The sequence below is a fragment of the Pristis pectinata genome, chromosome 25, assembly GCF_009764475.1.
Source record: "Pristis pectinata isolate sPriPec2 chromosome 25, sPriPec2.1.pri, whole genome shotgun sequence".
Taxonomy (NCBI): domain Eukaryota; kingdom Metazoa; phylum Chordata; class Chondrichthyes; order Rhinopristiformes; family Pristidae; genus Pristis; species Pristis pectinata.
In genome coordinates this window covers 4107265-4125427 of record NC_067429.1, presented here as the reverse complement: position 1 = coordinate 4125427, position 18163 = coordinate 4107265, and the positions used below count along the sequence as shown (strand labels likewise).

At 38.2% G+C, this 18163-nt stretch overlaps 1 protein-coding gene across 1 annotated transcript in view; it reads left to right on the top strand.

Moving 5' to 3' along the window:
- npepps (aminopeptidase puromycin sensitive) overlaps positions 1-18163 on the top strand; it is a 176966-nt gene that overhangs the window by 56827 nt on the left and 101976 nt on the right. Inside the window, exons 3-5 of the mRNA XM_052038902.1 lie at positions 9251-9328; positions 12058-12179; positions 15010-15117. Coding sequence (XP_051894862.1) covers positions 9251-9328; positions 12058-12179; positions 15010-15117 — 308 coding nt within the window. The remainder of the gene's footprint in view (positions 1-9250; positions 9329-12057; positions 12180-15009; positions 15118-18163) is intronic.

Genomic DNA, 18163 nt, shown 5'->3' with positions numbered 1-18163 from the left:
TGTAGAAAATTAAATCAAATCCATATTAATTATAGTGAGAGGAAGGTGAGTGGGAAAATCTTAGGAAAGTTTTAGCTGCAGGGTTTCTTTCTAGATATTTTAGTTAAGTGGAGGATTTGCTTGGTTCTGGTGTACTTTAGGGCAGTGATGAATCAGTCTTGTCATTTCATATTGCATTAGATAACAGTACTTGATTTTACCATTACTGTTGCTATTGTAGCGCATTAGAGTATGTGGCAGCAGTTCCCAGGCAAACACTAGAAGTACTCATTGGTTGCAAGATGGAATTATACTTCGAAGCACTAATGGTTTATTTATAGCATGGGTTTTTGAACCCTTAATTTTCTTTGCATCTCACCAACACCCCCCCCGGAACCATTACATTTGTATAATATCTACCAAGTAAGCATTCCTTTTCTAAAGGAACAAAAATATAAGCAGGGTGTTTATCCATAGGCTTTGGTGACTAGGCATTTGCTCTCTGAAATAAAACAAAAGATGTTAGAGCTACTTAACAGTTCATGCTCCATCTGTGATGAGAAACAGTTAACATATTGGGTTGGTGCCAGTTGGCAGAGTAAATTGGTTTATTATTGTCACATGTACCAAGGTACAGTGGAAAAACTTGTCTTGCATACTGTCCATACAGATCATTTCATTACAGCAGTGCATTGGGGTAGTTCAAGGTAAAAACAATAATGCAGAATGAAGGGTTACAGTTACAGGGAGAGTGCATTGCAGGCAGACAATAAGGTGCAAGGTCATAAGGTAGATTGAGGTCAAGAGTCCATCTTATCGTACTAGGGGACTGTTCAATGGTCTTATAACAGTGGGAAAGAAAAGGAAGAGAAATGATGCTGAATAACAAAAGGTGTGTCTGGGAGAGGTATAAAAGGGCAGCAGAACTACATGCAATCTGATATTACCAGAACAGAGGGAAAAACTTCTGCAATATATCCCTCCACTTTCAGTACGCCTGATAAAACATAGAACACTACAGCGCAGCACAGTACAGGCCCTTTAGTCCACAATGTTGTGCTGACATTTTATCCTGCTCTAAGATCTATCTAACCCTTCCCTCCCACGTAGCCCACCATATCTCTATCATTCATTGTCTATCTAAGAGTCTCTTAAATGTCCCTAATGTATCTGCCCCCACAACCTCTGCAGGCAGTGCGTTCCATGCACCCACCACTGTGTTTTTAAAAAAAACCTTACTCCTGACATTCCCCTTATATCTTCCTCCAATCACCTTAATTATGTCCCCTTGTGTTAGCCATTGTCTCACTGGGGAGAAAGTCTCTGACTGTCCACTCGATCTATGCCTCTTATCATCTTGTACACCTCTATCAAGTCACCTCTCATCCTCTTTCTCTCCAAAGAGAAAAGTCCTAGCTCACTCAACCTATCCTCGTAAGACATGCTCTCCAATCCAGGCAACATCCTGGTAAATCTCCTCTGCACCCTCTCTAAAGCTTCCACATCCTTCCTATAATGAAGTGACCAGAACTGAACACAATACTCCAAGTGTGGTCTAACCAGAGTTCTATAGAGCTGCAACATCACCTCACAGCTCTTGAACTCAATACCCCGACTAATGAAGGCCAACACTCCATACGCCTTAACAACCCTATCGATCCCTCTGTTCCTCCACACTGCTAAGAGCCCTGCCATTAACCTTGTATTGTGCCTTCAAATTTGATCTCCCGAAGTGTATCACTTCACATTTATCTGGGTAGAACTCCATCTGCCACTTCTCAGCCCAGATCTGCATTCTATCAATATCCTGTTGTAATCTACAGCAACCTTCTACACTATCCACAACACCACCAACCTTTTTATCGTCAGCAAACTTACTAACCCACCCTTCCACATCCTCATCCAAGTCATTTATAAAAATCACAAAGAGCAGGGGTCCCAGAACAGATCCCTGCGGAACACCACTGATCACTAACCTCCAGGCAGAATACGCTCCATCTACCACCACCCTCTGTCTTCTATGGGTAAGTCAATTCTGAATCCACACAGCCAAGTTTCCCTGGATCCCATGCCTCCTGATTTTCTGAATAAGCCTTCCATGAGGAACGTTATTGCCTTACTAAAATCCATGTACATCACTTCCACTGCTCTGCCTTCTTCAATATGCTTTGTCACATCCTCAAAGAATTCAATCAAGCTTGTGAGGCACAACCTGCCCCTCAAAGCTATGCTGACTGTCCCTAATCAGCCTATGCTTCTCTAATTGTCCATAAATCCTGTCTCTAAGAATCTTCTCCAGTAATTTGCCCACCACTGAAGAAAGACTCACTGGTCTATAATTCCCAGGTTATTCCTACTCCCTTTCTTGAACAAAGGAAAAACATTTGCCACCCTCCAATCATCTGGCACTACTCCTGTGGCCAGTGAGGATGCAAAGATCGTCACCAAAGGCGCAGCGATCTCTTCTCTAGCTTCCCGTAATAACCTTGGATATATCCGTTTGGCCCCAGTGACTTATCTATCCTAATGTTTTTCAATAGTTCCAGCATATCCTCTTTCCTCATGTCGACATGCCCTAGCATATCAGTCTGTCGTACGCCATCCTCTCAAACGTCAAGGTCTCTCTCTCTGGTGAATACTGCAGAGAATACTCTGGTGATCTTGCATTTCAACTACCAAGGGAGTGAGTGAATTATCTGCTACCCTTCTCTATCTGGATACAAAATATTATATCTGTTTCTCCTGCAGGGTGTTGCTTAGTACTCTGCTTGGCATCTCACCATTTGCTGTTGCTCAATTTTCTTAGCTCATTTCTCTTAGCTCATTTCTTGATCTTTGTCTTTCATTTACTAAACACTAATAATGTTATCCTGGTACAGTGTTATACATCTTGATTTAAAGTAGTGTTTAACTGAAAGCTGGAAAATTGAGGTTAAGGACACAGAATTTGAAGATGGTTCAGTGGAAATGTTGCACCCACACATTCAAAAGCAGGATGTTAGAAATAGAAGCAGGAGTGGGTCAGATGGTTGCTAGAGTCTGCTTTATCATAATCTCCTGATCTGATCTTGGCTTGACTCCATTTTTTTTCTGCTTGTTCCCCATAACTCTCGACTTCTTTGTATAGTTTGATAATCTGTCTCCCTTATCCGTGAACATATTCAATGACTTGTTCTCCACGGTTCCCTGGGGTATTGAATTCCTAGGTTAGTTGAATCCACTAGTGCTTTTCCTGCAATATTTAAGTCTCCTGGGAGAAAAAATGTCCATCCTGCAAGCATTTGTCCTAAATGTACAAATCATTAGCAGCTACATTTTATGATATTTTGAGGTGTTGAGAAATTACTCTGCTTTTAGCCACATATTTGTAACACTCCTTGTATGGTCTAATTTTATGCAGTTTGATTTTTCAGTTCATCACTACTGTTACAACTTCTACATTAGCTTAAAACAATCTGTTGGAAGAACTCAGTGGGTCGAGTGGCATCTGTGGGAGGGAAGGAATATTAGCTTTCTGTATTAGCTTTCCTCATTTCCATTCTCTCTCTCTCCCCTCTCAACTCCAGCCTCTGTTTAGATTTTCTCCCTTAATTCATCTTCCTCCATCTCTATTTTCCTCTTTCTCCTGATCTAACCTACTATTAAAATATGACTGTCACTTCAGGCAACATGCATCTTCAACTGAGATTCCTGCTTTTGTTTTTTTTCCTTTAATTCAGATTACTTCACTACATTTGAGTTCAAGTTTCTAATTCCAGAACACTGCCCTTGACTGTTTCCTTCAGCTTTAGAAAAAGTTCCTTAATTGTGTATTTACGTTGAAGTAGTCTTTTTACTATTTCAGAGAAATTTTGTTTTGAATTGTTAAGAGTCTATGCTGCTGTTCAGTTTTACATCTTCTCTTTAGATGAATTCATCTAATGATGTGAGAGAAGAACTTGTTTTTTTAATGGGCCCATCATTATAGAACTGAGTCTCTGCTAATCAGTGCTGAGTTGAGAGCAGTTTAACTTTACCTTCAAAAGTGTGTTGTACCGTATTTGGTAGAATAGCACAAAATGATGCTTTGTACTGAAGATCTGAGGAGAGACTTCAAGAACAGAATTTGTATTTGGTCTAGATCATAAACCATGAAAATATTGAAGGCTTATCAAGTCACAAGTGAGCCTATTAATGAGAAAATGTCTCCAACAGAATATTAAATATTGACATCTTAAATACTAATTTAGTTGATTGCTGGTTAATAGATTGAAGATTAGAAGGTTATTTGTTTAAGCAACACAAGATTGAACTTATACAGTGTGGCACCTCACCTAAACATTGCTAAGTACTCCCTCAGTTAATTGTTTTGAGTATATTTTGACCAGTGTAGTCAAAATCCAGAAGTTTTTGTGTTATCAAATTAAAGGGGTACCAATTCATTATTCAGATTGTTCTTGAAATTTTCTGTTTTGTCTCCTTGATTCTTTACTCTGGTTTCTCATAATAGGTCTTCATTTGTTTTTAATCATTCCTCAAAGTCCCAGAAACTACTTCATTTAATGTTAGTTTTTCTAATCTTGGGTCAGTGACGATGTGTAACTTGTGACCCTTTGTTTTAATGGTGTACATATTACACAAATTTAACATTTCCCTTTCAAATACCATATCTCATCATTGAAGTTCTGATCCCAAGTTATTTTAGAAACTAAAGTTTTAAAGGTGCAGGTTATCCATTGTTTTAAGAGAAATTTTGGATGATCAGAAGACTGATGTACTGTTCAAAATCCTTCTGCTCTGAAATTATTGGTGGATTTTCTAGATAATTCCATTGTTTAAATTTTAATGCAACCAATAGTCACTCTTTTAACTTCAAAGGTTTGGATTTCCTTATGAAAAGGGAGCACATTACAGCATAGAGGAATGAAGAGTGTGTCCATTTGCTTTCCATGATCTGTCTAAATAAAAAATGCATTATGGAGGGATAAAGATTATAAGCAAACCCTTTGAGCTTGAACCATGACCTTGGGACATGTAGTCATAACCCAAAAGCTAAATAACTTGCATCTTTTTGAAGGACAGCCTATCCAAAAGGTCCTCTTTTAACAGTTTTTCTTCAAAGTTAGTTGGCTTTTCAGTCAGTCTGTGGCACTCTGAAACATTCTGGAGAAGTGCAATGGTCCCAAGTTCATAGTTTACATTTTCCTGATGTTCTGGCACCAGTTGTTCATGCATACTAACCATACGGTCCTGGTGCAAAATGGAGACTGTGGCTGATGAACTGTGTCCTCAAGCAGACCATCGAGCTCATGCACAACTGCTGAGGTAATTACCTTGTATTGAGGTGTAATGTAAACTGATTAAGTGAACTCAGAACAAATAAAATGCTAAAATGACTTCTGAAAGCACTAGTTTTAATTCTTTGAATCCTTATTTGTTTTCATGCTACCACCACCACCCGCCCCTGTTATGAACCCAAAATAGAATGACAGTTTTCCAGTATGTATCTTGGCAAAACCCAAATCTTGCCACCATCTCTCTTGACCTGTATACTGTTTTCAGCCTGCTAAACTGACATTCAATTAGAACAACTGCAATTTTTTTCAAAATATTAAGATTGAACTCTTTGTGTCTTACTGTGCACACACCCTCCTTAAGAAAAAAAGGTGTATTCCTCCCTTCAATCACTGTCTCAGACTTTCCTCAAGTTTAGATCCCAAAGTGAATAGTTGACTAAGTATATTTAAATCGAAGATTTCCACTTCCCGAACATCACTTGTTTTCACCCTTGCCTCACTTTCCATGCTGAAATCATCATGCCAGTTTTGCCAACTGCACACATGATTTGTAGGCCTACTGTGTTGACCGGCTTTGTTCTCTATTTGCATTGTTTTCTTGTCCATTAATACTTGAGATATTCATGCATGTGTTCTAATCCTTCCATAGCCATGCATGACCCTTCTTCTGTAACCTCTTTAGCCCTACCATCAACAAGACTGCATTCTTCCAACTCTGGCCTCTTGTACATCCACCACTCCCTTTGACCTACTATTAGTGGCTATGCTGTCAGATTTGGGCTGTGATGTTTCCAGGTAAAGTTGAAGGATTAATGCACAATAACCAGTTATTGAATTGCTGGAGCCAGTCAGATGGTTTAAATTGGTAATTTAGTTTCTGGCTCTGTGCATTTCTATTTTCCTGAAAGCAACACTATCCATTCAGCAAAAGTAGGCTTAGAACTTAATTTTACAGGGAGAAAAAATATTTTGTAAACATTTCTTAAATGTGTGCATCAAAGAAATTTGTGCTTGTTTTAGTTACATTAGTCACATTTGTAGATATAATAGGGAGTAACAGGAATATATATGTAGCAGATTAAAAAGATTTAAAGTTACTCCAGTTTGTGACACAAATTCCGGAAAAGAAGGTCAAACCTTACAAGTGCAAGGAGCTTTTGTGAGTTACTTTAAATGGATAAAGTAAAGAAAAATTGGCTGTGGTTGAAGTCGTAGAGTTCTGTTTCCCTTGGATAACCTGCAAACATCTACATCTGACAGTCATGCAGATCTTTGCTCTCCTTGCAGTTTTGGCCTCTTTTTTTAAATCCCTGATTGGCAACATGCTTTAGTTATTAGACCTTTGGCTCCAGTATTATCTTTCTAAATCTTGGTTTCCCTTCCTCTCTGAAGCTATTCCTTATAAGTCAGTTTCAGTTTCTCTAATATTTCTGTGTGCTTATGTAGCTTTCTGTTAAATTTTGCTTGATAATGCTCTGGTGAACAGACAAATTGGCACTCAGTTTTGTCTGTCTTAAGCTATAAATTCATTGGGAAGAATTTTTATGGTTGACTATTACATATGATGTGAACATTTACTGCCACAATTGCATAATGCTGCTTAATGACTGTGTTATTAATTTCACATTCATAGTATGGGAGTCGGAATGAAAACCCAGCAACACGAGGTAAAGGTGTGGGCTCAGCTGAGGCAGTAAAAGTGGCATTAAAGTTGACCATGGTGGCCCTGGGTTCAGTAGAAAAGTTCTACTGCCATTCTCTTCGGCAAAATGTGTATATTGCTACCTTGTTGAGAACAAGGTTGAGTTGCATTAATCATCATGCATGAATAGTTTGCCAGCATTCTGTGTTGGACTGTCCCATGAATATAATCACTCATTAAAATATAACGTGGCAGCCATGGAACTGTGAAAGGCTGTTACCCATCAGAAGGGGAGCAAAAATTCACAAGGAAAAGAACATGTCTTGAACTATGATGGCAAGCCACAGAGCAATAATCAAAAGAATTGATTATGTTCAATCTGATTGTGACGGGCTGCCTGCTCCTGGCCCTGCTGGTAATGTATTGGTTTTGCAATTGAAAGCTATGATGTGGAGGCATATTTAAGCAAAACAAGCATGTGTTTGCTGCAGTTATTCTATTGCCTTTAAAACTACCCTGGACTAAAGTTATTTGGAACAGATCTAGCAACTCAATACTGGGGAGAAGTGCTATGGACCATCAGCAATGGTAAAATTGCATATCTCACAATCTGTAATTTCATGACCAAACATATCCTTCACTTTACCATATGATCAAGTCAGGGGGATCAACTATAGCTCAGTGAGTGCAAGAGGACATGGGAAAACTAGCATCAGACATACCTAAATATGAAGTTCTAACCTGGAGAAGTGTCAGTGCAGCACACGTTGTAAGCAGTATGCAATAGAAAATGTACCAGATCAAAGAGCTGCAATCCTGCCGTTTCTAATTATGACCAATTAAATAGCTAACAGGAGGAAGAGGCCCCATCCTCAACAAGAGAAGGGCACAGGAGTACCTAAGATGAGGCTTGAAGTATTAGTAACCATGTTCAACTGGAATTACCAAGTGAATGACTCAGCTCTGCTCCCTCCTGAGATTCCCATCATCATAGAAGCCAGCCTTCAGTGAATTTGATTGACTCCACGTGATTTCAAGAAAATAGCAATGAGCAGTCAATACAGTTGCAAAGTCATAGAAGGAGTCATCTACAGTGCTATCAAGCAACACTTACCTTCCAATAATTTGCTCAGCAAATCCCAGTTTGAATCACTGAGATTAAAACTAAATGTCTGAATTCAAGAGGCAAAATAAAAAGTTATTGACCTTCATGTCAAAGCACTGTTTGGAGGTGCATCATATCCTATAAAGCTCAGATCAATGTATGTTCATGGGAGTAAACTCCACTGATTTGGCATCACAGCTTTGCACAAAATAATAGGGTTGTAGTTTTTGGGGGTCAATTATCCTGGCCCCAGTGGTTGTCCCTCAGATTAGTGAGCCAGTTTGGAACTCAGCATCTTTGCAGATTGTACAATGCTCAATTCCATTCACAACAGTTCAGCAACTTTGTGCCTGCATTCAGCAAGACCAGACAGCATTCAGGCATATGCTGATAAGTGTTATGTGACATTCATGCTGCGGAAGTGCCAGGCAGTGACTATCTCAATAATAATGTGCTTAACCACCTACCCTTGAGATTTAATGGTATTGCCGTTGCCATGTCTTGCTGCTTCCCCTCTCCCATCAGCATCCTGTAGGTCACCATTAACCAGAAACTAAACCAAATTAGCCATCAGTTAATGTGATTGCAAGAACACATCAGAGGATAGGCAAGCTGTGGCAAGTTACTCACCTCATGACTCCCTAGAACCTTTCACTATCCATAAAGAAGCAAGTTGAGAGAGTGAAGGAATAGTCATTTGTAGGGAAGGCTGCAGCGGCAACAATATTTGAAGCTAGACACCATGCAGGGCAAAATACTTGATTGTTGCCCTTCTTACAACCCTCTTTTTTTTTCCTGTGTCTGCAGTGTGTAAATCTCCAAAAGTTACCGATAAAATTACTCCAATAAGAGCTACTGAACCCACAACCTCCCACCAGAATGGCCAAGTTCAGCAGCACATTGGAATGTCACAGTTTGCATGTTCCCCTTCAATTAATGCACTAACTGACTTGGAAATATATCAATAGTTTTTTTTTACTGCCGACTCTAAATGCTAGAATCCCCTACCCATGAATAGGTTCACAAAATGACTCTAGCTGTTCAAACAGTTGACTTGGGAGTATTTAGAGATTAGTAAATACTGACAAAGCCACCAATGTCCATGTACCCAAGAATTTTAACAATTGCTAAAAAGGAGCCCTAAAGAAATCTTAAATATACAAAGCTTATACTATAAGGTTGGTTCCAAGTTGTTTTGTTATTATTGTATATTGTGGCTTAACATAACACACTTGTTTCATTTTACAGAAATAAATGCAACAGGGTTCAATTATCAGAATGAAGATGAGAAGGTGACGCTCTCATTTCCTAGCGCTCTACAAAAAGGTAATCTGAGATCATGAAAAATGAAAGGATGTTCTCATATTCCATAAAATTTTGTTCCAGTCAGTTGTATGCTGTTATTTTGTTTCTAAGGCCTGGATAAGTTTCTTTTTTTTAACATTTTATTTATTTACAGTGTGGTAACAGACCCTTCTGGCCCAACGAGTCCGCACCGCCCATTTTTTAAAAACCCAATTAACCTACCCGTACGTCTTTGCAATGTGGGAGAAAACTGGAGCATCCGGAGGAAACCCACACAGACACAGGAGAACGTACAAACTCCTTACAGACAATGACGGGAATCAAACCCCAATTGCCGGCGCTGTAATAGTGTCACGCTAACCGCTACGCTACTGTGCTGCCCAATTTTACAATTCTGCCTTTTTAGTTTCTATGTCTAGAGGTAGAAATTCTGACTTGCCAATGTTTGTTATGTGATTAGAGCACATTTCCCAGCTGAACATGGCCCATGATTTCCATGCATGGATGACCTTGAGGAATGATAGAAAACTACAGGCTCCAGTTGTGCAACTTTGCAAAATGGATACCACAAATACATTACTTTTGACTTGAACATGGGTCCATTGTATGAATTCCACCTTTCACAGTTAAAACTGAACCTAAAATGATTTCTAGGTCATTGCATCCATTTCTGTCTGGGAGCTGAATTCTTGTGTTCCTTGTTGTGTACAGAAGAATTACTTGCTCTCCCTTGTCAGCTATTTAAAAAATGAAGGATCCCATACCTAATAGATTATTGCAGTGTTAATTTTGTGATTGTTGTCTAGATAATTGGATCAATAGTGGAGGGAAAATATTATTTTGGACAAAGGCAAAACAGTTGAACTGCACAATTAGTTTGGAATATTAATCCTTGCATTGATAGCTACTAATTTACTGTATTCTGAAACAAATAACTTGTTAACTAATCCTTGACAATTGGTGAATCAGTTGGCAGAGCAGATTGTCAGTAGTTAGTCCCTCTGGACATCTCTGATAATATGTCACAGCTTGGAATACATAGTGGATTCACAAAACTTGAAAGTAGCTCTAGTGGTTTGGGTTGAAATTCACTCTCAATCAGATGCAGCAAAACAAGATGGGAGATGATTTGGAGAAATGGCAAAGGTTGTTGAATAGGAAAGGACAGCCATCCCAAGGCCAACCTTGGAAGTTAACAACATGAATATTGGTCTTTCTGTCAAGAGTGGTAGCAATCAAATCTTTGACATTTATTTCGTTCATAAAAGAGAAAAATTGAGCATTCCAACAACATTAAAATGATTTGGTTGTAAATTGTTTTTGAATTTTGTGCTTTTTCAAAAAAAATATTGTTGCTTGGCAGAATGAATCCTGCAGTCAGAACTGATGTCAAGTGGTGGAAAAAAAAAACCACAGTCATCTTTCCAACTGAGGTTTATTAAAGATTATTGAAGATCTATGAATGTTTAAAGTAAAGTTGGAGATCTTGTCAATTTTGTCATCACATGCCAGGGTTAGATTTATACTGTGGCAGGCGTAATTAAAGCAAAATGATGCCTACTAAATAAGGCTGAAAAACTCTGCTTTTGGGGGGAGGGAAAGGGTGATTTAAAAGGGACAAAGTTGTGATATGAAAATGAAAAGCAATGCTGGAAGTATATGTTACAACATGTATTTCAGATCAGCGTTTGAAGGGGTTACTAGTTCAAATATGATGTCAATTACAACTTGAAATCAGAAATGAGAAGAAAATTTTTATCCTTTTAACCATTTGTTTTCAGTATTAACTTAAATTTTTAACTCAACGTCTGTTTATAATTACACAAGAAATAAAAGAGTAACCTACATGGCATCCTATACCATTGTAAAATCATGGCTGATCTTTTTACCATGGCACCACTTTCCTGTACCAATATCATATCTCCTGTTCCCCTCAGTTTACAGTATTTATTGATCTTCATCTTGAATATGTTCAGCAACTGAGCCTCTATAACACACTTGGGTAGTAAATTTCAAAAGATTCACTTCCCTCAAGGTCAATATTGAATGTCCAACCCTTTTTTATAATATCTCCTGCTGGCACGCAGAGCACTTGGATTGATGTCATCCTTGGTTGAAAAGTAGCTTAAGGCTATCATCTGCTAGTTATACAATTTAGGTTTTTGTTTTACTGTTGTGGAAAATATTTAGGGCTGGAATCTTGTCAGATACTTCTGAAAGATAAACTCGTACGGAACAATGGGAATGGCCAAGAAGAAGAGACCAGCTTACAGTGAGAAGGGAAAGTATCCAATGAAAGAGAAGTCTATGATATTGATTAACAGTTTAGTAGAAAGCTACTGTCCTTCGATTATGCATGTTTAGACAGAATAAATTATTAACTGGAGCTGGGGTTGTGCGCTATATTAATAATCAGTGCTTTGATCTAGCTTTAAAATTCATGATATTCATGCCTTCCTGTTGGTTGCCATTGGCTTGGTCAATTTCAACTTGGTAATTGTGGGTTCACAGCTGATGGAGCTTGCAAGGCGAAATGCTCAAGTGGAAGATCTGTTTAATTCTACAACTGTCATTTATAATTGCAAAAATTATAAGCAATAAGTTATTCCAGAGATGTGCTCTTATATTTAATAAACACTGTCATTTATGGGTTCATCCTGCATCTATGACTGCCTCTTTGATTCTCCAGTTTTATGCTATGTGGTGTAATTTTTGTTTGTGGTATTAATTGTAAGATTACATTTTAACAGGCGATGGCACTTTGAAGATCGATTTCGTTGGAGAACTCAATGACAAGATGAAGGGATTTTACAGAAGCAAGTATACAACACCGTCAGGAGAAACCCACTATGCTGCTGTCTCTCAATTTGAGGTTTGAAAACACAGCTTTAGGGTAGCAATGTCCTTTCTATCATGAACACCTTTCTGATAAGTCTTGTGTGAAGATCAAGGCATGATTTTGAAAATGGTGAATTGTTGGATTTTTGGAGTGGGGCAAATTAGTGCAGAGAATAGTTGCATTTTGTCTCGCACCTGAAATTAATAACCATCTCAGGTTGTTGCCCTTTAAATGTTTCCTTTGGCTAGATAGTTATCAAAGTCTAGATCTTGTGCAATCTGTAACTGTTTGGTACATATTTCTTTAAATTTGCTTGACTTTGGAATTCCTCTATTTCAAACCAAATATCTTAAAACAATGTTCTTTCTTCCTTTTCCTGACCGATTTAGTTATACTATAGAATTAAAAACCATAAAATATCAGAAATGATGGACTTCAGACATTGTAAGTGCAGAATGGGATAGCAATAACATAAAGGATAAAAAGGGGAATTTTTGTTTTGGAATACATTTAGAAGAATTTTCTTGATTTCTGGTCCAACTGAAAAGTCTCCATTTCTGGGCTTGTTTTTGGGAAACAAGCTAGGCCAAGTGGGGCAAATATCAATAGGGGAACGTCTGGAAGCGGCAGTCATAGTATCACAAGATTAAGAATAATTGTGGAAAAGGATATAGACCACTTCAAGCATTTTTTTAAAAAAAATTAATTGGAGAAGGGCCAAATTCAGTGACTTGAGAACAGGTCTAGTCCAGATAAATTAAAACCAGAGCTTGGCAGGCAAAAGTGTAATTGAACCATGGGAGGCCCTTAAAGTGGAGATGTGTCAGTATAGACTTGGTATATTCCAATGAAGGAGGCAGATATGGAGAGTAAAGGTAGAGATCCATGGATGATCAAAAGGTTAGAGAGTAGAGTAGGAAAAAAGTGACAGGTGGCAGGTTGTTAACGCAAGTGAGAACCAGGTTGATTACAGAAAGTTCACAGGAAGTGCAAAAGGTTAGAAAGCATGAGAAAAGACTAGTAGCAAAGAAAAAAGAATATAAAAATATTATGTAGTCATGTGAACAGGAAAAGAGTTTGAGAACGGAACCATCAAAAAAAAATTACTCTGGAAGCAGCGTGTGTGGTTGAATTATGTATGGTTCAACAACCTGAAGGAAGAAATCTCAGCAAAGGAAGATACACTTGAAATTCTGAATGGCTAAGAATTAATGATGCAGAGGGAGGAAAAAGGCTTGCTGCATGTAAATTGGATAACTGGTCTTGTTGCCATGTATCCTGCTTTGTTGAGGAAGGTAGGGGAAGCAATTGTAGAGTCCCTGGCCATAACCTTCCAAACATCTGTAGATTCAGGAGTGGTGCCTGAGGACTGGAAAATAGCAAATTGAATGAAGAGGCTAAGTGACAGGAAACAGCAGTAGTAGAGTTTTCAGACTGGATTTTCCCAGGGGTCAGTAGTAGGAACATAGCTTTTCTTAATCTATATTAATGACTTGGAATTGGATGTGCAGGGCACAATTTGTAAATATGCAGATGACACAGAACTTGGAGACATAATGAAATGTGAGGAGGATAATAGTGTAATAGACTTCAAAGGGGTATGGAAAGGGCAGATGAAATGTAATGCTGAGAAATGTGAAGTTTTGCATTTTGGTTGGAAGGATGAGAAGACACTATGTAAACGAGGGGACAATTCTATGAGAGAAGAGATCTGGGATTATATGTGCGTAATTTGTTCATAGTGCCAGGGCAGGTTGAGAAGGTGAATTTTGATTTGAGGGGATTTATAAATAGTAGAATGCAAGTGCAAGAAAGTCGTAATGAACCTTTGAAATGCTGGTTTGGCCACAACTAGGTATTGTGCCCAGTTTGGACAGCACACTTTCAGAAAGATATAAAGGCTTTGGAGGGGGTCTATAATAGATTTATCAGTTTGATTTCAAGGTTGAGGGACTGGAGATGTGGATGGACTACAGCAGATGTGTTTTTTGGAACAGAGCTGGTTTCAAAGAGATGCAACACCTCACACTTGTCTGCATTAAATTCCATCTGCCATTTTCTGGCCCATTCTTCCAGTTGGTTCAGATCCCTCTGCAAGCTTTGAAAGCCTTCCTCGCTGTCAGAGGGAGGTTTTTCACCCAGAGAGTGGTTGGTGCCTGGGGTGGTGGTGGAGACTGATACGTTAGTCAAGTTCAAACGTTTGTTAGGTAAGCATATGGAGGAATTTAAAATAGAGGGATATGTGGGAGGAAGGGGTTAGATAGTCTTAGGTGTGGTTAGGTCAGCACAACATGGTGGGCCGAAGGGCCTGTATTGTGCTGCATTTTCTATGGTTCTATGTTATAGTGGGACATAGAAGGAATCTATTTCCATTTGAGGAAGGAGTCAAGAATAGAGGAATAAAATGAAGAAAAGAGTATTAATAAAGCAGATGGTTAGGGTCCAGAATGCTGTGCCAAGGTGAGCATTGGCAGCAAACTCATTTGTGGTGTTCAAGTGGGAAATGGTTAAGTATCTGAAAATAAAGAATCTGCAGGCCTCTAGAGAGAGCTGAATGGCTGTTACATAGACTTGGTGTGAACTTGAAGGACCCAGCAGACTCTTACCTACGATAATCCTTTTGTGATTCATTATACATAACATTTTATATTTTTGTGTGTGAGGAAGACCCATGCATTCTCTGGATAACCTAACTTGTGGGGAGATACATTCTTGTGTCTACACAATGCATGAAATATTAAGTAACATTTGCACTATTTGAAACAAACTTTCCTATTTTCTTCTATCTCCATCTCACTTTACTGATTTTGTTTTTTCTTACTTTTGCTCTTTTTGCCCAACTCTCTCATTTTTTTCTTCCCAGCCAACAGATGCAAGGAGAGCATTTCCATGTTGGGATGAACCTTCCATTAAAGCAACATTTGACATCACACTCATTGTTCCAAAGGACAAAGTTGCCTTATCAAATATGGTAAGTACTGTATCAGTTTACTTTCTCTCTCAAGCCCTGCGACAAGTGGGAGAAGAAATGATGACCTAGTGATTTTAATTAATAAATCCAGAAACACAAAATTAGGAAATCAGTTGGAACATTAAAAAATAGGAGCAAGGCTAGGCCAATTGTCTCCTTGAGCCTGTTCCACATTCAGTAAGATCATGACTGATCCAGTTTTGGCCTCAAACTACTTTCCTGCTCTTTTAACCATACCCCTTGACTCTCTTATAGTTCAAATATCTATTAACCTCTGCCTTCAATGACTTTCTCTCCAGGGTAGAGAATTTCAAAGACTCATAACCCCCTGAGAGAGAAGAAAAAAAATCTCATCATAAATGTGCAACCCCTTATTCTGAAATTGTCCCTTAGTTCCAAATACCCCACAAGGGGAAACATCCTTTCAGCGTCATAAAGTAATACAGCAAAAAGAAACAGGCCCATCAGCCCAACTTGTCCATGCTGACTTAAGGTGTCCACCTAAACTGGTCCCATTTGCCCACGTTTGGCCCATATCCCTTCAAACCTTTCCTATCCATATACTTTTCCAAATTTTTTTGAATGTTATTTGTCTTCTGTGTTTTGTTTTACTATCAGTCTCCCCCAAAATCTTCTGTTTCAATAAGATAACCTCATTTTTATAAACTCAACGAGTCTAACCTGTTCACCCTCTTCATATATCAATCCCTTCATCCCAATAAACACACGTGTTAGTGTAAGATGAATTTAATTCCATACCTTCCAGATATGTCGATCAGATGTTTGTAATTAGATATAAATTTGCCTGTAATAATGATTTGCAGTGATCCCTCACCTGCTTAAACTTTTTCTATGTGGGCAAAGGTGTAACTGGCAATGGCAAGACTTATTTTTCCTTCTAGTGTGAAACATGTAGAAATTTATGGCAGAAATTTATTTTAATTTCTGAATAATAATGGCAGAAAAATGGCAGAAATTTATTTTAATTTCTCTGGGAATGAACACTTTACTTTGCCAGCATGGATTATCCAGCCTTTGTCAAGATTGGATCAGCCATGATCTTACTGAATGGTGATGCAGACTCAAGGAGCTGAGTGGCCTATCCCTGCTCCTACTTGATTTCTACATTTTATCTCTCCTGCAGAGAAGGAGACTTTGATTCCAGTGATATTTATTAAGCATAATTTTAGCTGTGAAGGAAGAACAAACTGGACAAGTTTACTAAATTTTTACAGAACACTTCAAAGGGCAAAACTGAGTTCTGTGCCGATGCTACTTTTGTCTCTAACAACTCTTATCTTTATACAATGTTTTATAAATCATATTTCTGATTTTATTACTGCACCCTTATTGAAGAACACTGTCAACTTGATCGCATTAGTTGTTAGAGTACAAAAATTTAAGGTCAAAAGGATTTGCTTTTCCTTTATCTTCACTGGAGTCTCATTTCCTCTTTTCAATACTGCAGTAGGGTCATTGCAACTTTGTACCTTTTATTGAAGATTGGTAACTTAAGCTAAACTCAATAAGATCACCTCTCGTTTTTATAATATCTGTCGTCTCCCATTTGGCACTGAAACGCTGGTTCTCCAATCTAAAGCTTCCCAAAATCCCAAACTGTGGCAATTTGCACTTTGTGAGGGGGGAGGGAGTGGGGAAGAAGTAAAAGATATTGTTGAAGCAGCTGGCATTTTGGTTGCTATTCTATAATGTGAAGCCAGCAATCAATAACCTTTGATTGTTGAAAATTATTTATTTTGTCCTGCCAAATTTGTTTTTCCAGCTGAAAAATCTTGATTATGGCTTTGTTGTTGACAGCATCACATATATAGGAAAGCCATATGTTTGTCTTCAGTAGAAATACTTTCATCATTTTGGTGGCGAGCTGATGTCTGTATTAGAAATGGGATGAAGGTTCAGTTCTTAGTTTTCATTGTCGTTTGTGATGCATTTACAGATGGTCAGCTGAAGAAGTCAATTGGTTGAGCTTGGGGAGAATGTTATCCACTTAGAAAACTGAGAGCATCATTAGAAGGTTATAGCATTCAACAAAAATGTACTTTTGCCTTCATGTGCTATTTTGTACGAATAGCTTTTCATTGTTATGAGCACATATGTGATTAGTGCCAGAGAGGTAAGGTATGTGACTGTTGCATTTAAAAAGCTTGTGTAATTTAAACTGCTTGAGATTTATATTGAGTGGTAAAATTGTGTTCTGACTTGCAAATCCATGCAATTAAATTATTTAAAACAATGTATTCTCTAAGTTATTGTAGTTACAAGTGCTGTGATGCTACAAAGCCTATTAGGGTGGTCTTTTAGAATGATCACAAAATGGTTAGGTATGACAGTTTCAGCACACGTTCACTTGTTTGAAGCTGACCATTAAGTTCTGCAGCTGGTAGGGGAGCAAAATAATATGACTGGAATTTGAACAGCAGTTAAAAGAGCTGGGTGATATAATGCACATGATTCAGAATTGGGTTTATTATCACTGAGAGGGGTTGTGAAATTTGTTGTTTTGCGGCAGCAGTACAGTACAAGACATAAAAATTACTATAAGTTACAGAAATAGCGCATAAGAGGAATAATGAGGTATTGTTCATGGACCGTTCAGAAATCTGATGGCAGAGGGGAAGAAACTGAAGTTCAAACATTTTAATATTTTGGTGTAGGTAGTAGAGAATCACTTTTTTAAAAAAAAATACTGTTGGCTCCTTCCTCTGCAGATATAATTAACTATTCTGAGGAATAGTAATTTCTTTATTGCAAACTGACGGTTGTCTTTGCTTCTATTGCTAACTCCTGTTGATAATTGTCAGTTAGCTAAGTGGTGTGTCCAACAACTTTACAAAGTCAAAATATGGTAATAGGGATTACTTCACATATCTTAGACTTGCTACTGTGAATAGGTGTTGGCTAGATAAAAGCACATTCTGGTCTCTTGGTAACAATGGCCTGTTGACACAGCTGATTTGTAGTGGACTGAGGTTTAATTCTCAAAGACAGAACTGACACATTGTGGTTCTGAGGTTGTAGCTCTGGT